At 35.9% G+C, this 22,848-nt stretch overlaps 1 protein-coding gene across 7 annotated transcripts in view; it reads right to left on the bottom strand.

Annotated features, from left to right (window-relative positions):
- The window catches only part of PHF14 (PHD finger protein 14), a 164,509-nt gene that overhangs the window by 51,206 nt on the left and 90,455 nt on the right, over positions 1-22,848 (bottom strand). For 4 of the 7 annotated variants that reach the window (XM_017729331.1, XM_017729329.1, XM_017729328.1 and 1 more), the window contains exon 16: positions 3,943-4,060. In XM_017729331.1, coding sequence (XP_017584820.1) covers positions 3,943-4,060 — 118 coding nt within the window. Of the gene's footprint in view, positions 1-3,942; positions 4,061-12,932; positions 14,233-22,848 lie in introns of those variants that run through there. The other 3 variants (XR_001860303.1, XM_017729333.1, XM_017729332.1) reach the window with 2 other exon arrangements.

The raw sequence follows: 22,848 nt of genomic DNA, 5'->3' as shown, positions 1-22,848 counted from the left end.
AAGATGAAATTCCATAAACCATAATGAGATTGTCGCCTGCCCAACTCAGGAGAAGATCAGACACTTCTGTACCCCTCACAGACCTTTTTAATCACCAACTTTATTTTTGATTAGAATAAAATTCCATGGACTACAGGAATTGAATCGTGCACTTCTTTCTTTTCATCTGACCAAATCTAAAGGTTTGAAATATATTTTGCATATTAAAATTCTTTTAAACTTAAAATATTATTTCAAACATTATATTCAATAATGCAATATTACAGTGTCCAAATACATTTGCATTTTCACCACATGAAAGCAAAACATACCCAAAGAAATGCTTCTACTTGGCTAATAAGCAAAATCCATGATTTTTTTCCAACACCAAATGTGTACAGAAATATATTACTTGCCAGGGTTGGTGTGTTGTGTATTTGTAGTTCCAGAAAGTATTTCCTGGGTGGTTTAGATGAGATGCTGACATATATACTGACAGCTTACTTCCACTGAAAAAATGCAGTACAGTAAAGAGATTAAATAAAAGGAAGCTAAACAGAAGTCTAGAGATGAGGCAGCTGATCTTGCAGCACTCAAATAATGACCTGACATGTACACTCAGCACTGTTTTTCAAAATAGATTACGTGCAAAGATGAGCAGATAGAAACCTAACTAGCATGGTCAGTGTAACCACCATGATAATATGTTTAAACTCCTTATTGCCTTGGTCCTCGCAAAATTTTAAAATTGGAGGAGATATTTCAAACAGTACTTTTTCACTGGAAGGCAAGAGAAAGAAGCCTACATCTAATAATAAAGACACCTCATAGTGAGATCTTACTGTACATAATGAAAAAATGGTCAGGCCACATTTATTCCTACTAAATATTACCATGTCATGATACTGAATAATTTAGTTTACATTTTATTTATCTCTCTTAAATTCAACTAGAACAACTTGAATCAAGTATCTACATTAAGCCTGAATACCACTAGTAAGAACTATCAAGAAAGTCATGATTTATAGTGGTGTTTGGCACTCCTGAAAGTGCACTGCAATCCTTTTGCAAGGTGGATGGACAGTGCTATAGAAATGGAGACCTTATAAGTTTATTTCAGCTTTCATGTGATATAACAAAATCTACAATGTTTTTGAGATGAAAGAGCTTGTCAGACCTTAGTGGTGAGCATCACCCATTCCAAAGAAGTGACAGCAAGTATTACCAGCAGAGAAGCTGTTGCCCTCATGCCCTACAGCAAAGTCACTGTCTGTCTATTATTTGACAGGCAGGGTAATAAGGGAATATGTCCCGCTGGTGGAAAAACTGACACAATTGCTGGAGAGTCCTGTGACGAGGATGAGCAAAATGGAAGTAGCATGTCCAATGTTTGTGCTAGACAACAATTTAAATCATATGTTTATTACTGCTAGATTACATCCCTTGTACTGCTGACACCTGCAAGTGCTTGGCAAAATCTGAAAATAAAATAGCATTATTGCTGTCAGCAGAATGCAACTTTTCCTGAACATCTAAAATTGAATTTCATAATTAGAAGTAAAAACTAACAGCCATTATATGCTCAGCACTATGGTCTCTCTTGTCATTGAAATAGTGTCATTTACCTACCAATTATTTTCAAGGCCCTATAGTGCTAATGAAGATATATGGTTGGGGAATTTAAAAATGTGTATTATATCAGTGATTTAAACTGGACCAAAACAAATGAACTAAGTCAAAAGAATGAAAACTAAACAATAGTCTCCTCAGCCAAAGCAGGAAATCCAATCACATTTTGCTGCTATAATCCATACTAGAAACTTCCCTGTGACACATCAAAAATTGGATGCAGTGAGTGACTAAGAGCCTGAAATCACTGATAGCTCAGGCTTGCAATTCATCCACAGGTCAGGCAGAGTGCAGCAAATGACCCAACGTTCTCTACACTTGTTCTCTTCTGAACTCCCAAGCACATATCTGAGAGACCACCCCCTCTGAGGAGGGGTAGAAAAAGCCTTATCATGTCAGCTCCTTCAGGCTGTGAAAAATCACAGATATATAATACAGAACCCTAAAGCCACGTAGAACAAAGAATTTGAAAATTATGAAGTACAAAACAAAGTCCTAATCCTTTAAAAAATAGGTTCACATAAAGGCTGAAAGGAGTTTAACTTGATACCATGTTTCTTGAATTTATTACACTGCATAATACAAAACAGAAAAAAGCTACCAAGAAAGGTTTTGAGGAACATACAGGGCAATTTAGTGTTATCAGAGAAATTTTTCTGCATAGCTGTCTGGAAAAGTTATGTGAAAGTGACTAAACAAAACCACAAGGAGTCCCCATAAGACAAGTTTTTCAGTATCTTTCATATTCATTACATATTCACTCAAATGCAATTCTAATTGCCTGTACTTGAAAGCACAAGAGACTTTAAATTTACTCACTAAAAATCTTTATGAATGAAAATCGGACAAAAGAACATTTTAAAAATTTCTAATGATCACTAAGATAACACAAAATATATAATCATTCTACTGATAAATTTTGTTATCTCTTGAAAACATTCAATTCTTCAACACACCTTAAAACTAATACACACCCCGCAAGAAGTCCATCATAATTAATTTACCTGATAAAGTAGCTAAAAAATTGTACCTGATACACGGTGTACTGATCTTCAGGAAAACACAACTAGAAATTACAAACCCTTGAATTTTTTTGTTTACTTGGAAGTCAAAAATACAAGAGACACAAGATTTTAACTGATGTTATCAGAACCCCATTTTAGTTTAAGCAGGTGACAGAAATTCAATAACAATTTTAATTCACTCTTGGAATGTCTCTTGCATGTAAGTGGTATTCAAGAAAGATTGCTTGATGTCCAAACTGCAGTGGACAGGTAATTTCTGATGTCTGTCTCTGTACCTCCTTACAAAAGAACAATTTGGTTAATCCCCCAGGGGGTAACTGAGCAGTATATTTTTGCAACTGGAAAGGGACACTAGCAAGCCAAAAAATGATACCACTCCCTGAACGTTTTGTATCTGCCAATCTTAAAAATAAATGCATGAAAGAGTTTAAGTATCCAAGTATGCTGACAAGTAACATATGAGAACATCTCATCACAGCTGTGTCCCTGTGTATCCAAACACTGAGGCACTTACTAGGTAAAAGATTCTGTGAAATACAAAGAAAGTGGCAGTAGCCTGTAAAATCTTGAAGACTTGTAAAACACTCTTTTATTTTTACACTGAGGTATCAGATGCATTTATAAATCCAATTTTGAAAATCAATTAGAAAGTGTCTCTTCAGAGATTATGGTGATGATAGAAAAGAATGCCAGTGCTAAAGAAGCTTCTGTGCAGACAAACAAAGAATCAAAATCTTTATTTTTTGAAAAGTCAGTACTACAATAGAATACTATTACTTTCAGTATTATTAAACAGCTAATCCATGTCAAAAATATAGTTCTAGTTTTACAATGTTATATTTGAACAAGGCATGCCAATAAATACAAAGTAACCTTCATATGAATTTTCAGTGAAAGAAAAAGGTTTAGCAATTTAAATCACCTTACTTTGTTTAGAAAACACATGCCTTTTCTATCTGTGTCCGTAGAGGTTTGTATTCTGTAGTATGCCTGAAATACTTTTTCTTGTCAATATTACCAATGCTGATACAGTATCTGTACTCACACCCTTCTCAGAGAGACCACAATGTCAAAAACAGGCATTTAGTAAATACAGGGGATAGTAAAATTCTCTTTATTAATTCCATTTTGCATACACTCTGGGTTTTTTTAATACCTATTTTAAAGAGAATCTGAAATCTTTATTTTATGACCTTCTGCTGTTTTCCAGAGCAATCCTATGCATAGCATTTCATAAAAAAACTGCAGACACTAAGCAAAACTCCTAAAACCAGAATACTTCAACTATTTTTAGGGTGCATTAACTTACTTTGGAGGATGTAGAGTCACATTCCTGACAAATCCATCCATAGCCAGTCTGTTTAGGAGACTTTTTCAAGGGAGGGTCTAGACAGCCAAAATGGTAGCAAAGCCTGCATTCATCACACCTGCAAGAGAAAAACAAAATATATATTTATATTAAATGGCACTTCTGTACTATTTTAGATTGAGCTTCCCTGCAATTCTCAGCAGAAGATTTCCTGATCCATTATCATAATAAAGAAAATCAATTTTCTATAAGCGGTAATTTTAAACAGCCACTTCAAGTAGGTTCTGCTTAATCTGGAATATTCTGATGCAGACACTCATGTATCACCTTTGTCATCATCTTATATAAATGACAACATTTCAAAGACCTGAAAATTAATGAAAAAAAAAAGCTTAAATTTTTAGATACTTCAGTGTCATTCACTGCCCTTTTTTATCAGAAATTTTGACTTTTTTAGACAGTGACAATATTTATTTTTCACAGTTTTAAGACAATATTTTGCACATGTAGCTTTGTGAAAAATTCACTCATATTCAATAACTCAGGTATAATTTACAGCTATGAATTATATTTTTTACACCAGGACTATGTGGTTGATAAACAAATGCACAAAATATTTTCTCATTCACACTGAATTTTCTGGAAAGAGGCATTAATTTAAAAGGATTTCACTGTGATCTTTCACTTATAAAAGTGCTCCGTGTACACACAACAAATTTACATTCTTCTTTAATAAACCTTTCATCACTGTTTTATACTATGCATAGTCCACAGCAAAAGCTCAAAAAATACAGCATAGCTATTGTTAACCTACTTTTAATGTACCACCATAGAAAAGATGCTACAGTAGAACAAGTGTTTCATTAAGGGATTTTTAAATCAGTACAATAATAGGCTCAAAATGAGAAAAAGATTTTTTCAAAGTAAATAACAGAGATTTTCATATACCCTACTGAATTTCTCTTTATTTGCATATCCCCCTGTATTCCTTTGTATGAAAAGGAAAGCTTTTTTCAAATTTACTTTGCCACAGTCTCTTCATTAAACACTCTTAAACTCTGAATTAAAGCCAATATAAATGAGTGAAAAATAAGAAAGAGCAAATGTTTAAAAATCAAATTTTTAAAGAAATCTACCACACTCTCTGCTTTCCTGGCCACTCATTTTCTCCTCTACAGTATGCACAAACACAAAAATGCCAAAAAAATTGCAGTAATAGCAATGGCACAGGCATCATCAGGTCAAAGACAGAGGAATATAATTTACCAACAGAACAGACAGTGCACTGCAGAAAGAGGATTCAACTAACAGAACATACTGCTGCGTTAATAGAACAAAATGTTCATGTGACTTCTCCAAGGATTAGTCTCCAAATAAAAAGAAGTAACTGTTTTGCAATTATGATTGCTTAAGCTAAGTAAATACTTCTGTCCTCACTGCCAAGGCTGTGCTTTCTAGGAGTCACATGAGCACTGGTAAGGGTGTGGCATGTACTGTTTTCCACTGAATAGAAATTAAAAGCAATAATCTGACTATCCACAGGATGCAACACTGGACTGACATGGTTTTGATTTTTTTTTTAAAATGATAGGACTGCTTAGCAGTGACTCTTAACTCCAGCACAAAGCAAACACTTAAAATAGAAAACCATTCTCATTCTTTAAAGAACAGAAGAGTTGTAATGTCAGAATATATTACTTAAAATCAGGAATACATGCGGTTTTATTTCCTGTGAAAGGTATATTAAAATAATAAAAAGGTTGAGAATGGGAGATGGGATAGGTCACACTCCTAAATCCCAACAGTGTATGTGACCTTCAGCAAAAGATTAAGCCTCCTTTGAGCCTCAATGTTCTCATCTGTAAAGGAGTATATTTTTACTAACCCATTAACCTAACTATCTGGAATCTTATGCATGTAAGGGCTTGCACTTGAGCAGTGCTTATCAGAACTCCCTTCATGTAAACTTAAGGATCCTCTTAAGTAACAGAAAATAAAGAAACATACTATTTCTGACTGATTTAGAGTATTTTCAGAGTTTAATCCTAAAATCTACATTTGATTTAAACAGTGTCAATTTAGACTTTTTTATGAAGCAATTGCTTTATATGTTTCTATGTTCAAAAGAAAATGTTTCCCCTTTAAAATTACACTTTGGCATCTCTTCTTACATTTTTACCATTTTGTATCTAGAATGTGGTACTTCCTGACTGTACTTTCAGCCACGTTTCCTCAGAATACACTGAGAGAATTTGCAAAGCCAGGTTGAAATAACCATGACATTGTGAAATTAAATATGGACCTCAAGGCACCATTCTAAAGCTCGATGTTTTTAATATTTATTGTCATTAGTTTTGATCACTTCAGAGTGTTTAGTTTCGTAGAAGAAAAACTGCATTTTGCTAGAATGAGTTAAAAACATCTGCATGAAAGTTTTCAGATACTAATAGCTTCTATCCTCATCTGTACAGCTGAGGAAATGCAAATGAGTATTTTCATATATCAAAACATAAAAAGCTGCATGGTGATAAAATGTAACTATACCAAATATTTTTAAATGCTTGCTTCCTACTGCTTTTTATTGGAATATGAATTCTGTATCAGAAAACAGAAATTCCGCAATTCTGAAGTTCCCAGAGAATGATGCTGAAAAAATGGATGAATACACACTGTACCTTGGTTAAAGATGATGCTCTAGCTGTCTGGCAATCATTGTCTGCTGAGACTGACTGGGGACAAAATGTGAAGCTTACACACATCACAGTGCAGAAAAAAAAAATTGGGATTCTTAATTCTTAATTCCAAAAGAAAACCTTACACCTAAGTTAAAATGGCACTAATAAAACAAGATTAATCCCTCAAGTGTATACTATTAGTTGTGTTCTTTTGTCTAGCAACATAAAAATGATAAAAATCCCACTGTCACATTCAGAAAATAAGAAAGCGACACAAAATACAGAGTACTTTCGACTTAGTTATAGAGAATGAAATTGTTGGGTCACAAAAGATGTCACGCTGACAGTCTGGCAGCCTGTCGGTAAATGCACTCACAGATCAATCACAGTCCAAACACTCACTGAGCACAGGAGTCACATGGCACCATCATTTACAAGTATTATCCACTTCCATCCTGAAGATGGCCTAATAAGACAAACAAAACTGTTGGGATGGGGAGGGGGGGAAAGGGAAAGAAGCCACTTCCTCCATATTACAGGTTGTTGAAATTTTTACCCTTGTGCATTCAAGGTCAAATGTTCAAAACAGTCCTTAAACTAGCCAATATTTTATCTTGCTGCTATTTATGGATAACTATTTTTGTGGTGAAGCACAGGACTTACAAATGCAATTAAGTGGTGGGCCCTCTTCAGTGGCCTGGTTAGCTGCTGTACTGAAAACTTTGTGGAAATAAAAGCAGAGCTCCACACGAAGACAAGCTAACCTAACCTCCTAAATTACCTCTAACTGACAGGTAATTGCTAACTATCAATGTTGCAACAAGCCTGAAATTACTTTATGCATCAAAATTAAAAATCACTGTGTTCCTCATTCCAGCAATTAATGAGGATAGATATATGCCCACTAAATACAGAGAAAATGGAGTGTGAAGAAGAAAGGCGAATTCTGACATAGTTATGATAAAAAAGTTTTTAAAAATCCCAAACAAACATGTTTTACTTACAGAAATATAGAAAGCAGGTCAGCTACATCTTCACAGCAAGAAAGCTTGATTAGGCATTTCCATACCTGAAATATGTTTGCTTTGTTCTTTAAAAGAGATCTCCATCTGCTCTTGCCCTTGGATTGTTTTTATTAGTTTTTTTAGCAGTACAGCTGGCTGTCCTCAAGCTCTACATAACTGCATTTTCGTGTTCATAATTAACTAATTATCCACTAATCAATAGTGTAGATACTGATTTTACAATGTAAATGAGATAAATGAGATAATGGCTGGGGTCAATCTCATTTTATTTACAAAGCTCAGCACACACATCCAATTTCATTACATTGCATCTACGTGCACAGGAGGGAGTCTTATCAGTTGGCCTGCAGAAAGTCCTCCTGCAAGCACTGGGGAAAAAGACCTGTGCTTTTACAGAGGAGCAGTGAATGCAAAACCCACCCGTCACTGGCACATTTGTAAGCCACTGGTTAATATCATCGGAAACCACGAGGAGCTGATTCAGCCAGAGCGAAGAAACCTATTTTGCATTCACGAGACAGCATCACCCATCAATAGCTGTAAAAGTAATTACCTACATGTCCCTGAAACACAACATTAATAAGCTAATCTTTAAATACAACTTTCCAAATATGCTTCAGAGACTACAGAAAATCTCACTTATGTACGCATCATTGCACACTGCCTGCAGTGTCATGCCAAAAGGTACCGTGGTGAACCAAATACAAAATTGCAAAATAGATATACTACTCTCGATTCATCACAAGAGCTTGGGAAGATTTACTTTAATGGAAAAAAAATATTGATACATATCATATAAAACATTGATACATATCATCACCATTGAAAGTAGAGAATTTGTCACATAAGCCTTACTCTGACAAACTTAGAATTAGTTAGAAAAAAATTAGAAGTAAGCCAACCCAGAATTTTTAAACTCTAAGGGAAATGCAGTGGGATGGGTGTGTGTACATGCACCCACTTGCTGGGAAGATGCAACACAATGGCTACTCCGGCACCTGCGCAGATTTAACTACTGATAAGCATCATCCCTTGCTGGCTTGTTTTGGACCCCATTTCTGACTAAATGCTCTTAGCACCTGAAGAAGAACATAGGTTCTTCTCAGGCACGGATCTCTCTCCCCTTTAATCCCTCAGTGTCCAAGTGCTGAGTCACTCCAAAACTGCGAACAGACGGAGACGTGCTTGGGGGTTCATTTTAAATTGCAGCCCGTTCTCAATTTCAGATGAGCAACTTAAAAACAGCCATGACTGTGTAAGTCACTGTCAACACTTAGATTCTTATTAGCAGCTGTATGATATACCCAATAGAAAGAAGCACATAAGCATTCTCAAAAACCCAGAATAAATCAATGCAGCTCAAGTGAATTCAAACTGTAGAACCAAAATGACTGACTTCAGCCTGGAGCAGCTGAGGAGTGCTCCTGGGATACCTTACTGCAACCAGACCACAGGAGTGATAAATTCTGGATGACAGGAATGAATAATATGGAGTGGGTTGCAGCAGCAACTCTTACGTGTCACATCAAAGAAGGTACTTTCCTGTGCCCTTATTTAAACAGTAAAATTCAAGAGCTAATGGTGAAATAAATGTATAGTCATCTATTTAGTGCACTATTATTAATGCTGTCCAAGAAGTAGATTTATTCTAGTTACTGAGGGAGGAGCCCAAAACTGTAGCATGTTTTCATTACAGAATATGTGGATAACACTCATCTTTTGCTTCTGACATTTCTTGAAACAAAGTGAAAATAAGCAACGGTATGACTTAATATCTTACCCTACCATTCTACACCAAAACTCTTCAATTCAGGCCCATTAATTCCAAAACAAATTACTTTCATTTTGCTGTGATATGTCACAGGTCAAACACAAACCAGAAGTGATGCTGTACTATATTTAGACTCTGAAATAGAAGATCTAGATTCTTATCAACTCCTTTGTTTTTAGGCAAAAAATTGTCAAAATAATAAAACTCTATTTAAGTATAAAATGAAAGAAGCTAGTTCTCTTCTTCCTGATTGCTACACTTTTGCCTTTGCCTGTAAGTGGTATAACAATTAAAAATGGATGGTCATCTTGCAGTTCCTTGTTCTACAGAACAGTTTTAAGAAGTCTATTCACATAGGCCAGTCAAGCTTTAGGTGACTTTACCACCAGGAGTATGACAACATTTCAACACTAAAATTCTTATGTGACTGCATATGCATAAATTGTTGATTATAAACCAGGATATAGCCCAACTATACAGCCTCTTCACACACAGGTACTTGTTATCCTGAACAGCTCTCTACCTTCACAGATGCTAAAAGTTCAACCACATAAAACTTTAAGGAACTTCACCTAATTTCTAAGTTAGAGCTAACTTTGCAGTCAGTCCTGTGTCGAGTGGGTGGCTGGAACTGATGTCCTTCAGAGACTTCTCCAACCTACATCTTTCTGGATTGTAATATTCTCATAATTTTGATTTAGGTAAATGAAATACTCTTTCTGGGAAGGATAATGCTATGGTATTACACTAAGTAATTAAAAGTCACATTCTAATTTCTATTTTATCAGGTACAATGCAAGTACACAAAAGGAGGTCTCTCATTTACATAGTTTATAATGGTAGATGACAGAGTAGACTATCACTCTCTTCTGTTATGCCTGCAAAAGAGAGGGCATGGCTACTGTTGAAAGGTGAGAGTTACCAGATGAGGGATGATTATTGCATTCTGGTTTTTATTTTTACCTACTACTGATGAAGACAGTGTATGGGCAAGATGGACACACAGCCTGACAGAGCATGATGAGCTTACTGATCATCAACTAACAGTAGTTTCATTATAAGGTACCTATGTGCTTTTGGATATGGGAAACTGTCTAATCTCCTGTTTACTTAAATTTCTGTCCAATCTCAAGGGCATTAATAAAAACAAATAGCGTCTATCAATTATATCACAAAACTGTGAAAAAAAAAAAGCATTAATCTGGCAGACATCTGTGTAGCTAAATTTATTACGTTAAACCCAAAAGTGCTGCCTAACTGATTTAACTCATGATGTTAATACTAAATCAAACACCCCCTCATATCCAAAAACCTAACACTGATTATTCATGGGTAAAGAAGAATTTGAAAGGGCTATCGTTATATGTCACTCCTATGTAATCTGGATTTTTTCTGAACGGTCTACACATCATTTGCTTTAAGAAAATTAAGTTTGTGTGTACAAAATGAATTCTAAGAATGCTGAGAAGAAACTTTATTTACTATACCTGCATGTGAACAGCTTTCTTTCAGCAAGAAGTGTTCACTTTTCTCTCTCACAGGACTGCCAAACTATACAACACATGGCTTTGTTAAATTAGTTCGCAAAATTCATTAATGGCCCACATATACAAGTGAAATATAATGATAAGAACACTATTTCAGATGTGGTTGCTTTTGTTAATACACAGCAACAGTCCAGAGCTTCTATCTACAGCATTTTAATGTTTAAACTAAGAATTTCTGTGAAGATGATGACTCTATGACATGCATGAAGGTAATAAAACACCAATTACAGACACTGAAAAAGTCCTTTGACAAATTGAAAAGTGTAAAATTTAGGAAACTATCACCAAATGCTGCATTTGTTTTTCTGGAGTACATTCTAGTTGTAATACATGATTGCATCTATAGTGCCACTCTCAGGTGTTCAGACTATTAACTCTACTGAATGGTGTACTGCTTATGAACTACTAGAGAAGTCCATTATAGTTTTGAATATTCCCTTCAAACATCTTTCAAAAGGTGAAACGTCAAGTGTTAGCATCTGGCTTTCAACATAATGATATGGGGGGAGAGAGAGAAAGAGAGGAAGAGACAGAGAGAGAACGAAATTCTACAAGGAAGCTGTACTGGGGAAAAACATAGAACCAGGAAAATATTTACAATACTTGTAACAGTATTTAACACTAATTAGTCTGTCCTTAAAATCCTCCAATAGCAGAGATTACTGAACTTCCCTAACAAACATCTCTAGTGCAAGTATTCTTGTTATTAGAAAAAAACTTTCTATTGGCTAAATCATCTTGATACAATGTTGCTTTTTTTGGTCTGACCAGCTTTGAAGAATTTTTTTTTCCTTCTTTGTATCAACTTCTGTCTTTATCATCTTTATATTAATTTAGGCTTTTTGCAGATTTTCCACCTTCACTAAATTAAATAAATATTAATATTTTAAGCTGTTTCAATTAATGTCTCCTGTGGTCTTCTTATCATCCAATTCAGTTTGCACTGGACCTTCTCTGTTTACCAAAGTGGACAGGATGCATTAGCTGAGACTTTGCAAAGGGTGAGATACTGGTCTTCTGAATATTCAGGAGGAGTACTCCAATGCGTTAAATGTAACACCTCTCTTTGTATGTGTCAGGTTTGATAAGTTTGACCCACGTTCTGTGATCTGTGATCCAGAGTCCCCCACCCTTTCTTTTTTTTTGAAGTTACTCTTGATATCATAATCACACAGTCAACAGTGATTTGCCTTTTCCTTCCTGCACTGCACGCTTTTTCTGAAGGCTTTCTTAAAATTTCTTTTTTAATTTTAACACTGTAGTCCCTCACATCCTACTGTCATCACCTGCAAATGTAACCAAAGCTTTACTTCAGTATCTAATACACTAAAGCAAAAATTAACAAAAATATCGTAATACTGAAACCAGGAGAGCTTGAGTGGAACCCAGTGAGCTGAATATCACTGGACAGCGAGTCCATGGTAGCTGGGTTACTTTCCTAATCAGCTACATATTTTATTGCAGCTTGTCATGGTTTAGCATGACAGTAATAATTAACAAAATCTCTAACTTAAAGGAATGTCACACACAGAAGTATTTTGAAAGACCTACTAAAGCCAAGATAAGCTACATTTATCATTCTCTCCTATCCACAATATCTAGACCGCTTTAGTTTAATAAATGATCATAAATCATAGCAAACTTTACTTTTTCTTTTTTTTCCTAAACTCAGCATGATGTATGGGCAAACATTTCTTTTTCCCCTTGCTCACACAGCACTTGGACACAACTTTTTACTTTCAGAATACTGCAGAAGTGGTCAATAAACTTGGGTCCTTTCTTCCTAAAAAGGATTCATTGATCCTTAAAGATCAAATTCCTGCATTAGCATCTACTTCCTAGTGCAAATTTCTTTATTTTTAAGGTGTCTTTGTGTTCCTTGCCGATACAGAATGAAAAGCATTTCTAATAGTTCCAACAAAAATCTTAACTCTGAGATTCTCCCACCCCCTTTTTAAAATAAAACGACGTGTTAGACATCAGGTTAATTTTATTTAATATAATAGTCAAACATGAAATGCCCTAGTAAGATATGACTTGTAGATAAGTATACATAAATTTGTATATTCTCCTATTACTTATTACAGCATTTAATTTCTTTCTTAAGTTTAAAAAATACTTTCAAATGGAAACGTGCCTTGATAGATGACAAAACCCACCATATCTCAAAAAATTCAAGGATTATAGATCATAAAGTTACAAGTGTGATTGCATTTGAGCAGAATTTTTCCGAGCAAGTTCAAGATGAAAACGATGAAGATGTCAACACTCTGATACTGTAGATTTAAGAACTGTATCTGTACCATTTGAAGATCAAAATACTATGTGTGCATCTACCAGGATATATACGGACGGAGACGAAGATCTCAGCTGTCACGCTGTGTGATCAGTTCTTCATTCCTTTCCCAACTTACAAAACAATTTCGTGTTTGCATTGGGAGGAGATAAGCTTGTCCTGAACACTGCCAGAGAAATAAACCAAATAAAACAAATGTCTGCATATACTCAATTTTTTCTTATTTAAAAAAAAAAAATTCAGAAAGAAGTATAGGTGTAGTTCTGTTCACTCGAGTGTCTGGAGTCAGAAACAATTTGTTCATACTAATAAGCATAAAATCAATTTTTCCATGGCGAATCTATTCCTTCAGAATAGTAAGTCTCAAGTGTTTTACAGGTCTCATTATCACTGAACATTTATTTTTTTTACGAAACAATCCTTTTTACAGTAAGGTCTATGTACAACACAGTGTTCTATATAGGAATGTTCTTATTAAACTGTATATAAGAAGAGTGGCAGGCAGATGGCAAACCATTGCTTATTTCTTTCAGTATCACCATAGAGGAACACACAATATTTAAGTCCCACAGGCTTCTGTCACTCTTCAGTGAATCCAAGCATCGTATAACATCATTTGCCAACGAAGCACAGGGGAAAGAGACATTACTTAATAGGACAATCCTGACAAGACATTTATCCGGGATTTTTCAATGATGCACATACAAAATGTTCCTGATTAGTGCAAAAAAATGCAGGCAAATTAACTACCTTGTCAGTCCAAATAACAAACCAATCAATTACATTCTATCCAAGCCTGACAAGCAAACTCAGTGTTTTGTCATAATAAGCTTATAGTTGAGACAAGGTAGCTGTTCTCCTTTACTTTAGGTATTCTATTGAGAGCTTTATCCACATTTAAAAATCCTATTATAAAAGGTTTCCACGATTGCCTCCGAGGATGAGTTGTGGCAGAGTTGTGTCTCATGAAGGGTATCTACACAGTAAAGTGATAAGAAAAAAATATTAACATTGAAAGATCATAGCAGCTCTCCTCTGTCTTATGAAACATTTTAACATCACACTAAATTTAAGCAATGTGTATGCTCAGATCCAAATACTTAGACACCCACACCAAATTTCAAGAGTCTCTACGTGTCAAAACATTAAACTGAGTTAAGTATAGCATCCTTGTAACTTTTTCTCAATACAGCTCAAAGAACAAAGGCAGTCCACCACAAGACAGAGAAGGAAATTTTCTTTTTTTTTTTTTTAATCATAAGAGCAACAATTTAATACAAGTAGGCTTGATAGTGAAACTAGCATTTTTACTCAGATTTGAAACCCACAGAAATGCAGCTACGGGATTGACTACAAGCACAAATAACATGGGTACTATGTTATAACCTTAAAAAATGCTTGTTTTATAGAATAGCATTTGCAAGAAAACAAGTCTTAGGATTTAGGAAAGACTAAGTAAGGAAGGGTTTCTTTCAAAAGACATTGTAATAATTCAGTACATAAAAAGCTTTAGTCACTTCTGAAAAAATCTCTTTGAGCCAATAATTCCGAAGTCTTCAAAGCTTTTTCTTTTCCTACTTGTACTTCCTGTCTTTTGACACTCATGACATACATACTTTTAAAGAATGCTTTTTTAAAAATCAATACAATTTTAAAGTGCTGATTCTCTACACTTAAACTCCTTAAACTACTTGCCAAACAGCAAATTAATGTATCTTATAGCATTGTGAGATTTTAAGCAGGAAAGCATCAATGTTGTCTTTAAGCTGAGCAGATACATTTTGAAAGAAAGACCGATATAAAGTCTCCATCACCACATCTGGTGGGTTTTAAATAAAAAAGAAACTGCTGTCATACTTTGATGAAATATAACAGTCTGATGAACAGGAGCCATCTTGTTGCCACATGTTTAAACAAAAATTCTTTGCAACCAAATTTTAGTTTGATTATAAGGATTTTGAGTCTAAGAATTAGAGGGACAACAAGAAGTACCACATGTAAATCCACTCCCAATCCTCTCTTCATCTCTTACTTGAGACACAATTACAATTTTAAATTGGGTGTCCTGAACTGCAATTCTACAGTGCAACTTTGAACTTCTTACGAAAACTGAAGAAAAGCTTAGCTGTAAAATAGAAATACTCTTCATAGTCATCTTATTACAATCCTCATCTTTCACTGAGTGCAACTAGTTTTGTTCTGACAGCCTCAGTGGGTAAGGTTGACATGGGTGCACAGTGAAATGCAGAAACTTGAAGGGTAGCATCAGAAACAATTCAAGATAAACTGAAGGTCTATTTCTCTACCTCTACCTTCTCAGCAGCAATGTCAGTAGCTGCAACTGTACCATTTGAGTCAGGTCATCAGAAAGTGACAGGCTGTCCCATCTGGGCTAGTAAGGTTTGGGCAGGAATACAGCAATCTATACTTTAAATACAAGGGGTTTTATTTTGGTTTCTCAAAATAAGTAAATGAGTATGTGAACATGTGTATACACACACATACATGTGTGTACTTACATATAAATTTCTATTTATAAATTATTTTTATATAAAAAATTTATCTATGTAAATTTTTTTATATATGAAACCAACTTCACAGCTGAACCAATAAAATAATCAGTTAAAGTTTAATAAGCTCACAAATAAAATAATTAAGTACAAGCAAGGTTCTCAGAGGAAGCTTGTAACTACTGAGATCCTAATATTTTGTAGTACTTTAGGTAAGGCTGTAAGAACGCAGACATCCAGTAGGAAGTGTAGGTAACCTATACCTGCACTAGTTATTCCTATAATATTTCTTTGTATTACATTTTTATTGGTAACAACGTGTCAAAGAATTTTAAAGGATATTATAATATTTACTCATTTAATAAAGTGAAATTATTTTTTAAATGGTTGGACAATTTTTCCATTTCTGCTCTATTAAAAATTTACCTTGACATCATTTATTTTACATGTTCTACAGTTATCTTCACCCCTCTCATGTTTGAAATAATACAAATTAAGGAATCACTACTGACTTTGTTTAAACACAGTTCTAGCAAGTAAAAGATTGGTAAAAGACAAAGGAATATGAATGTATAAATACAATAGCGTGCAATTATTGTAGTTATTGTATTGTAATACAATAGCAAACTCATCTGATAACTGACTATTGTCCTGAGACCTCCCACAGTGATGACATTTCTCCTGTTCTAGTCTCTCCTTTTGCTCTTCTTCCATCCCTACATACCATTTGCCAACCCTTCCTCAACCAAAGAACTGCTCCCATTCCGTACATCCATTCAAATTTCTACTGACTGAAGTACCCAGTTGTCTGCAACAGCTGAACTTGTATTTTCAGCCTCACTTAGGAAAAGGATGTAATGAGCACAAAAATCTGAAATAAGGACAGTGAGCAAAACTGAACCTTCCTCTCTTACCAGGAGATGCAACAAATATGAAGATAGAAAAAAGCATCACAGATAATGCTGTAACAGATGCTTCCAACAGGAAGGTTCTCAATTGCATATTTGGCCCTTTAGAAGAGTTGCTCTCTCCCAGCTCTCCTTAATCCAGGACAGAAGTAATTATAAAAGCACTTTCCTTCAAATTTTGGTACAAAGAGGGAGAAACACACCAACCTCTCTCACTCCCCTCCCTAATCACACATGGCTGTCATCTGCTTCCTCCCTTAAGTAAATATTATGTAGAAGGCAAGTGTCTAAAAGTATGTGCAGATTTCTTTTTCAAAAGACTTTGTAGGACAAGAAACCCCACAAATTATTTCAATGCTTTCTACTCTTCATTTGTGTAACAGGCACTGAAAAGTGCACACTGCAGACAAACATAATGCTTATCTCAGCAGTTTTGATCCGGGTTCTTTTCTAGCCATTTTAATCCCTGGCTTCATTAGGTTAAATACCTGTTGTAAGAGCAATGTTTCTGGCTGCTAACTGGGCACAAGTAAAAATATATTTGCAACCACAATGTAAAATCAGTTTATCTTCAAGGGTCTGAAGGCAAGAAGCTGCTTCAGCGTACCTTACCAACTCTGAAAAATTAGGATTCTCCCACCAGGTTAAGTCTGTTAAACCTAAAGAGGAATTTGGGGTATTTACAAATAACTTTAATGAGGTAAAGATTACAAGTAATATGCATTTTTAAAAGTCAGGCTGCTCAAGGTACACCTCATCTCAGAAATTAATCTGTACCCAACAGCTCTATTAAGTGGATGAGAGTTACTGAGCACTTCAGAGGGGAAAAAAAAAAACAAACCAGACCCACAAAACAATGATGAGCAATGTGTCTCCTACGCATTGCTAATTACTTCAATCTTCTCAGTATTGATCGTTATAAATATTAGCAAATGCTTCCTGAAAGGTTACAGATTTATATCTGCTAATATAAAGACTGATTAGCCTGTACAAAAGTTATCTGCAGGACAAAAGATCATGGCATCTGAGGTACCACTAGAATAGAAGAGCTCTGCTTTATTTTAATAACTGTCACACGGGAGCATAAATAATGACAGAACTGGTCACTGCATAAACATGTTGACTGTCTTGATTTACGGAATTCTGTTCTCCAAGTACTTCTATGCCCACTTCAAAACAATAACACAATTTTGAACTACTTCAAAGGAAAATTACACTTTCATTACTGAATGAAACCATTTCACTTATATGAAACCAACATTTTATTTAATCTTTTGTAGAGGATATGTAATTTTCCTTCATGCTGTACTGTCTTTGTGAATACAAGCTTCTGAGAACCCATGAAAAAATATCCAGTCAATACACTCAATACTCTACATGAAACCCAGTTTTCTCTTTTAAATGACTGCATTTACAGACCTTGTCACAACAAGGTCCCTGATGTTATCGAAGCAATTTCAAGATACTTTAATCATTGGCTAAACTCAGTGACTTGACAAGAGAAATTTGGGCCAGAAGATTTCAATGGCTTAAAAGGAAGGTTATTGAGTGATGTAATTTCATTTGGATCGGACTGATTCCAATTGATCTGTTTTTTGCAATGCGTATCTTGTCTCTGCAGCTGTCTCTATCTGATTCAGTGCTTAACTGCAAGGAGTGACTACCCCTTCCCACTTAAAGAGAAACTCTTCCTTCCTCCTGCTATTATTTTAAATGAGCATGAGGAGCCCATTTTCAAGTTCAATTTCTGTACTCACCGAAAAAGAAAAATACATTCAACTGAATACCAGCCCATGAATTCAATTGAGTCTTGTGACTGCTAGCATATGTAAGTAGAAAAACAGATCATAAAGCATTATGTTTATCATCATTATTATTATGAACTGAAAATAATGAGTTAGGGTTTGTATAACACAAGGGCATATGGCAGTACAAAATAATTCTCAATCCCAACTGCACAATATCACATAATCTACACTGTATTAGACTCTTTTCAGTTGAGTACTTAAATTCAAAAGAAAAAGACCCTGCTTGGTATGCAACAGGCATAATACTTAATAAATGGTTATGGTATATATGAAATCGTATCTTCCTATACAAGTATGGTTTTCTACAGTTTTAACAGAAAATAAGTGTACCATTAGAAACCTCACAATTCAAGGTTATTTTAAACTGCATAAAACCTGGGGGGGAAAAAACCCCCACATATACAGGGAGTTACAAAGCTTGAGAGGAGTATTGATGAATAATGTAATCATCACTATATGCTAAGGAAACAGGATGTGGCAATAGATGTTGCCAGCAATATGTAGCTGACAGGTCAACTAAGTTGCCCTTCATTCACCCAGCTTTAGTCTTATGCTGTCTGCGCACACAAAACATGCTTGACCAACAAAACATGTGACTTGCTGAATTAGACATAAATGATAATCTAGTTACCAATGAAAATGGAGTTAAAGATCAACTGCCACTCCTTCACTGCCTTCCCAACTTCTTGTATCACAGGAGATGATATGAGTTCTGCTCAATTTCACTTTTTATGTGTAATCTATATACTTCCAAGTTTTAAGAGCTTTTAAGTGTCTATACTAGCAGGAACAGTCAGGTCACTCTGAAGCAACGTGCACACCAGACAAGCCTGCAAAAACTCTTCCAGAGAAAACATGACTGACCCTCAGTACCAACCACTTTGCCTGCCTGATCCCAGGGCTTCAGTTCTGTTGACAGTAATTGTTACAGAGTATCTTCCCTGTAAAATGATGTCTTCCAAAAATGGTAAGTAATTAGGATTTCATCTATCAGTTAACTCAAAAGCATAAACTCAATAAAAATATGTACATTTTATATATTAGACAGCTTTTTATTATGAGTACTGTCACTCACTGTAATTGTTTCTGTTAATGTGAGAACTGTGTACTCCTTCATAAGTACTATACAAATACATTAACATACCATTAATCTTACAGAGCAAACATTTTACTGGAAATAAAAATCTAAACTTTTTTAAATACAGAACCTGCATGTTACTGCTATTACGTGTAGAGCATACTGTGAGCAATATTTTAACTAGCAGAGCCCTACAATACAATAAATTAGATTAGAATATTGATTTGAGATAAAAAACCTGAATAGTCTTTTAAAATAAAAAAAGTGGTGTGAAGGATATTTTTTTCCATTTCAATAGATAAAATAAAGCCTAAAGTTGTTATTATTATATGATGCTATTATAATTATTTATTTTTATAGAAAAGTAGATGAAGTAATGTATTGGACTGCTTCTTTATCAGTGGAGATAGATGAATTCTGATAGGAAAATCTGTATTTCACTTCACTGTTTCAGTTTCAATACTCGACAGTCAACACCAGGGACTAACAGAGTTGCAAAGTCACTGGACTGCACAGTTTTCATACTGCTTGCAGTGAAAATACAGGCCTAACCCATTAAGTTAGCCATCAGCTATTGATAGTTTATTGATATCTGTGAAGCATTTAGAACATTCTGTGCGACTTCAATATGTTAAAATCCAAGCATGACTACCACAAGCACTACAAAACAAGTCAAAGCAGGAATTCCGGTTTCTCACTCTGCTGCTCTACTAAGCACAAGTCTAAAACACAGATTCAGAGCTCCGAGATGGGCATTTTTTTCCTCCTTTTAAAGTAACTTGTTCTTCAAGATATTTATAAGGGTTTTTCCTCTCAAAACTCCCACTCCCAGAAACCTTAAAACTGTAACAGTTCTACTGTGAGCCATTCAGAAGTCTCTATAGGATCACAGGGAACCTCTTCATCAAGCTGCTGTATATCACAGTCCAGGTCAAAACCTGTGAAGCACCTGCTGCTATGATTAAGAAATCAATTCTGATCCAATTTTATTTATAAATTAGGTTGAAAATATTAATGGCACTAGTGACACTTTACGGCTTATTGGAACCTTGAGTCCAGAGAACAAAGTGAGGTGTAAGCACAATCTCTTACCACTGCTATGGTTTAAAAATTACAAAAGAATTTACTACTTCTCGATAAGGAAGACCACAAAAAGCTGTATCATGGCTTTAGAAGAGGAAACCTTGACTTGTCAAAGGCACTGCTAGGCAGAATCCTGCAGGAAGCTGCCATGAAAGGGAGGGTTGTCAAGCAAAAGGGCTATGATTTTTAAAAGAAAATTTACTCAGAACTCAGAGAAATAAAGCAGAAGGGGCTATGTATGTGATGCGTTTGAGCTCAATGCATCAGCATGCATGGTGAAAACTTGGCCTCAGACTTCCATGCCTACCAGAGTGACATGGGAAAGAGAAGGACAGCCAACAGCAGGAAAGCAGCAAGTCAGGATCTAGTCCATTTGGATATATTCCAGTCCACAGGAATTATTCAAAGTTTCTGGAAGAGATGTTTGTTATCTCTGTCAGGATCCCGTGTAAGATCTAAAAAACACCATTACAGTCAAGGCAGGACACTGAAAACTGAAAAATGCTAAGATGAGCCCATCTTAAAGAGGTGAGACATGCACAATAAAAAACAATAGTGAGTAGTACCTAGGAAATCATGGGCTGACTTGGTCAGCCTTGTCCCTGCACAGGGAAAGATCGAGGGATCCATTGTCAAACACATGAAAGTAACTGAGAGCAGTTAATAAGGGTAGAAGAGTTGGTCGTATTTGAAATGACAAATGATGTGCTCTGTGAATGGGGGAAGAGCAATGGTTGTAACACACCAAAAGGTGCCCAGCATAAGGCTTTTCAATCAGTCTGGTACAGCATTTTCCTTATCAAGAACAAGGCTGGATGAATGGGTTGAAAGCCAACTGGACTCAAAGGGCAGAAGGCAATACCTTGAGCTCTAGATGCTGTCCAGTAAAAAAGTACCCCAGGGAGCCAGGGAGAAGAGAACTGGTGCATCAGAAACAGCATCAGCAGCTGGGCAAGGGAGGGGATTGACCCACTCTGCTCTGCACTGGGATGGCCTCACCTCGAGTCCTGGGCAGTTCTGGGTGCCTCAATATAAGACATGAAACTATTAGAGAGTGACCAAAGGAGGGCAACAAAGGTGGTGAAAGGCCTTGAGGGGAAGCTTGTATGAGGAGTGGCCGAGGTCACTTTGTCTGTTCAGCCTGGAGAAGAGGATACTGAGGGCACTGAGACCTCATTGCAATTACAACTTCCTCATGAGGGGAAGAGGAAGAGCAGATACTGATCTCCTCTCTGTGGTGACCATTGACAGGATCCAAGGGAATGGCCTGAAGTTGTGTCAGGGAAGGTTTAGGTTGGATATTAGAAAAAGATTTTTCACCCAGAGGATGGCTGGGCACTGGAATAGGCTCCCCAGGGAGGTGGTCACAGCACCAAGGCTGGCGGAGCTCATAAAGCGTAGACAATACTCTCGGGTCCATGGCGTGATTCTTGGAGATGGTCCCATGCAGGGTGGGATTGGACTCGATGATCCTTGTGGGTCCCTTCCAACTCAGCATATTCTGTGATTCTTTGATTTTGGGGCTGACAGCAAAACCAAACTCTCCTCCATTGAGAGAGGGAGGACTCTCACCACAAGGCTCACAGCCACAACCTGAAGCTTAGGAGGTTTAGAGGGGACACAGATGCCTTTTCTGTACAAGGAATTGTGCAGTGAGCTCAGGGGTACTTATGCCTCAGTGCTACGGGAACAAACAAGTAAGAAGCTATGATAATTTGTTCTTGATATTCTAAAAGCTTTCATTTCCAGTATTAGAAAGCATTACCAATTCCTGTGGTCAGGATGGGAAGCCACCATGCTGAACAAAATCCTGTGATGCCCAATGCCTGGGTCAGCAGTGGATTTCTGTCAGTTAGAAGGGTTAAGAAATTTCCCTCCCAGCCCTCTTATAGACAGTATCTGACTGTACATAAGCCAATAGTGTATTTAAGAGGTATCTGAGACTGATTATAATCAGTCTTGTTGTGCACGAATAGTATAATATTGTGCCCTTGATGCAGTCTTAAAATTCAGTGGTACTAGGCATATTAAAGGCTCTTTTCTTAAGACTGCAAGGTGATTTCATATTCTACTGAAACCTAGACACTATAAACATTTCACCAAATAAAAGCCAGAAAATGTTATACATGTAAGTTTTATAAGTGGGAGCATATCTAAAGCATTTTGGTAGCTATCAAAAAAAACCCAAACAACCAAAACTAAAAC

Source organism: Corvus brachyrhynchos, unplaced genomic scaffold, assembly GCF_000691975.1.
Source record: "Corvus brachyrhynchos isolate BGI_N302 unplaced genomic scaffold, ASM69197v1 scaffold142, whole genome shotgun sequence".
Classification (NCBI taxonomy): domain Eukaryota; kingdom Metazoa; phylum Chordata; class Aves; order Passeriformes; family Corvidae; genus Corvus; species Corvus brachyrhynchos.
Note: the sequence above shows the minus strand (reverse complement) of the source record. Positions and strands in the feature narration are given on the sequence as shown.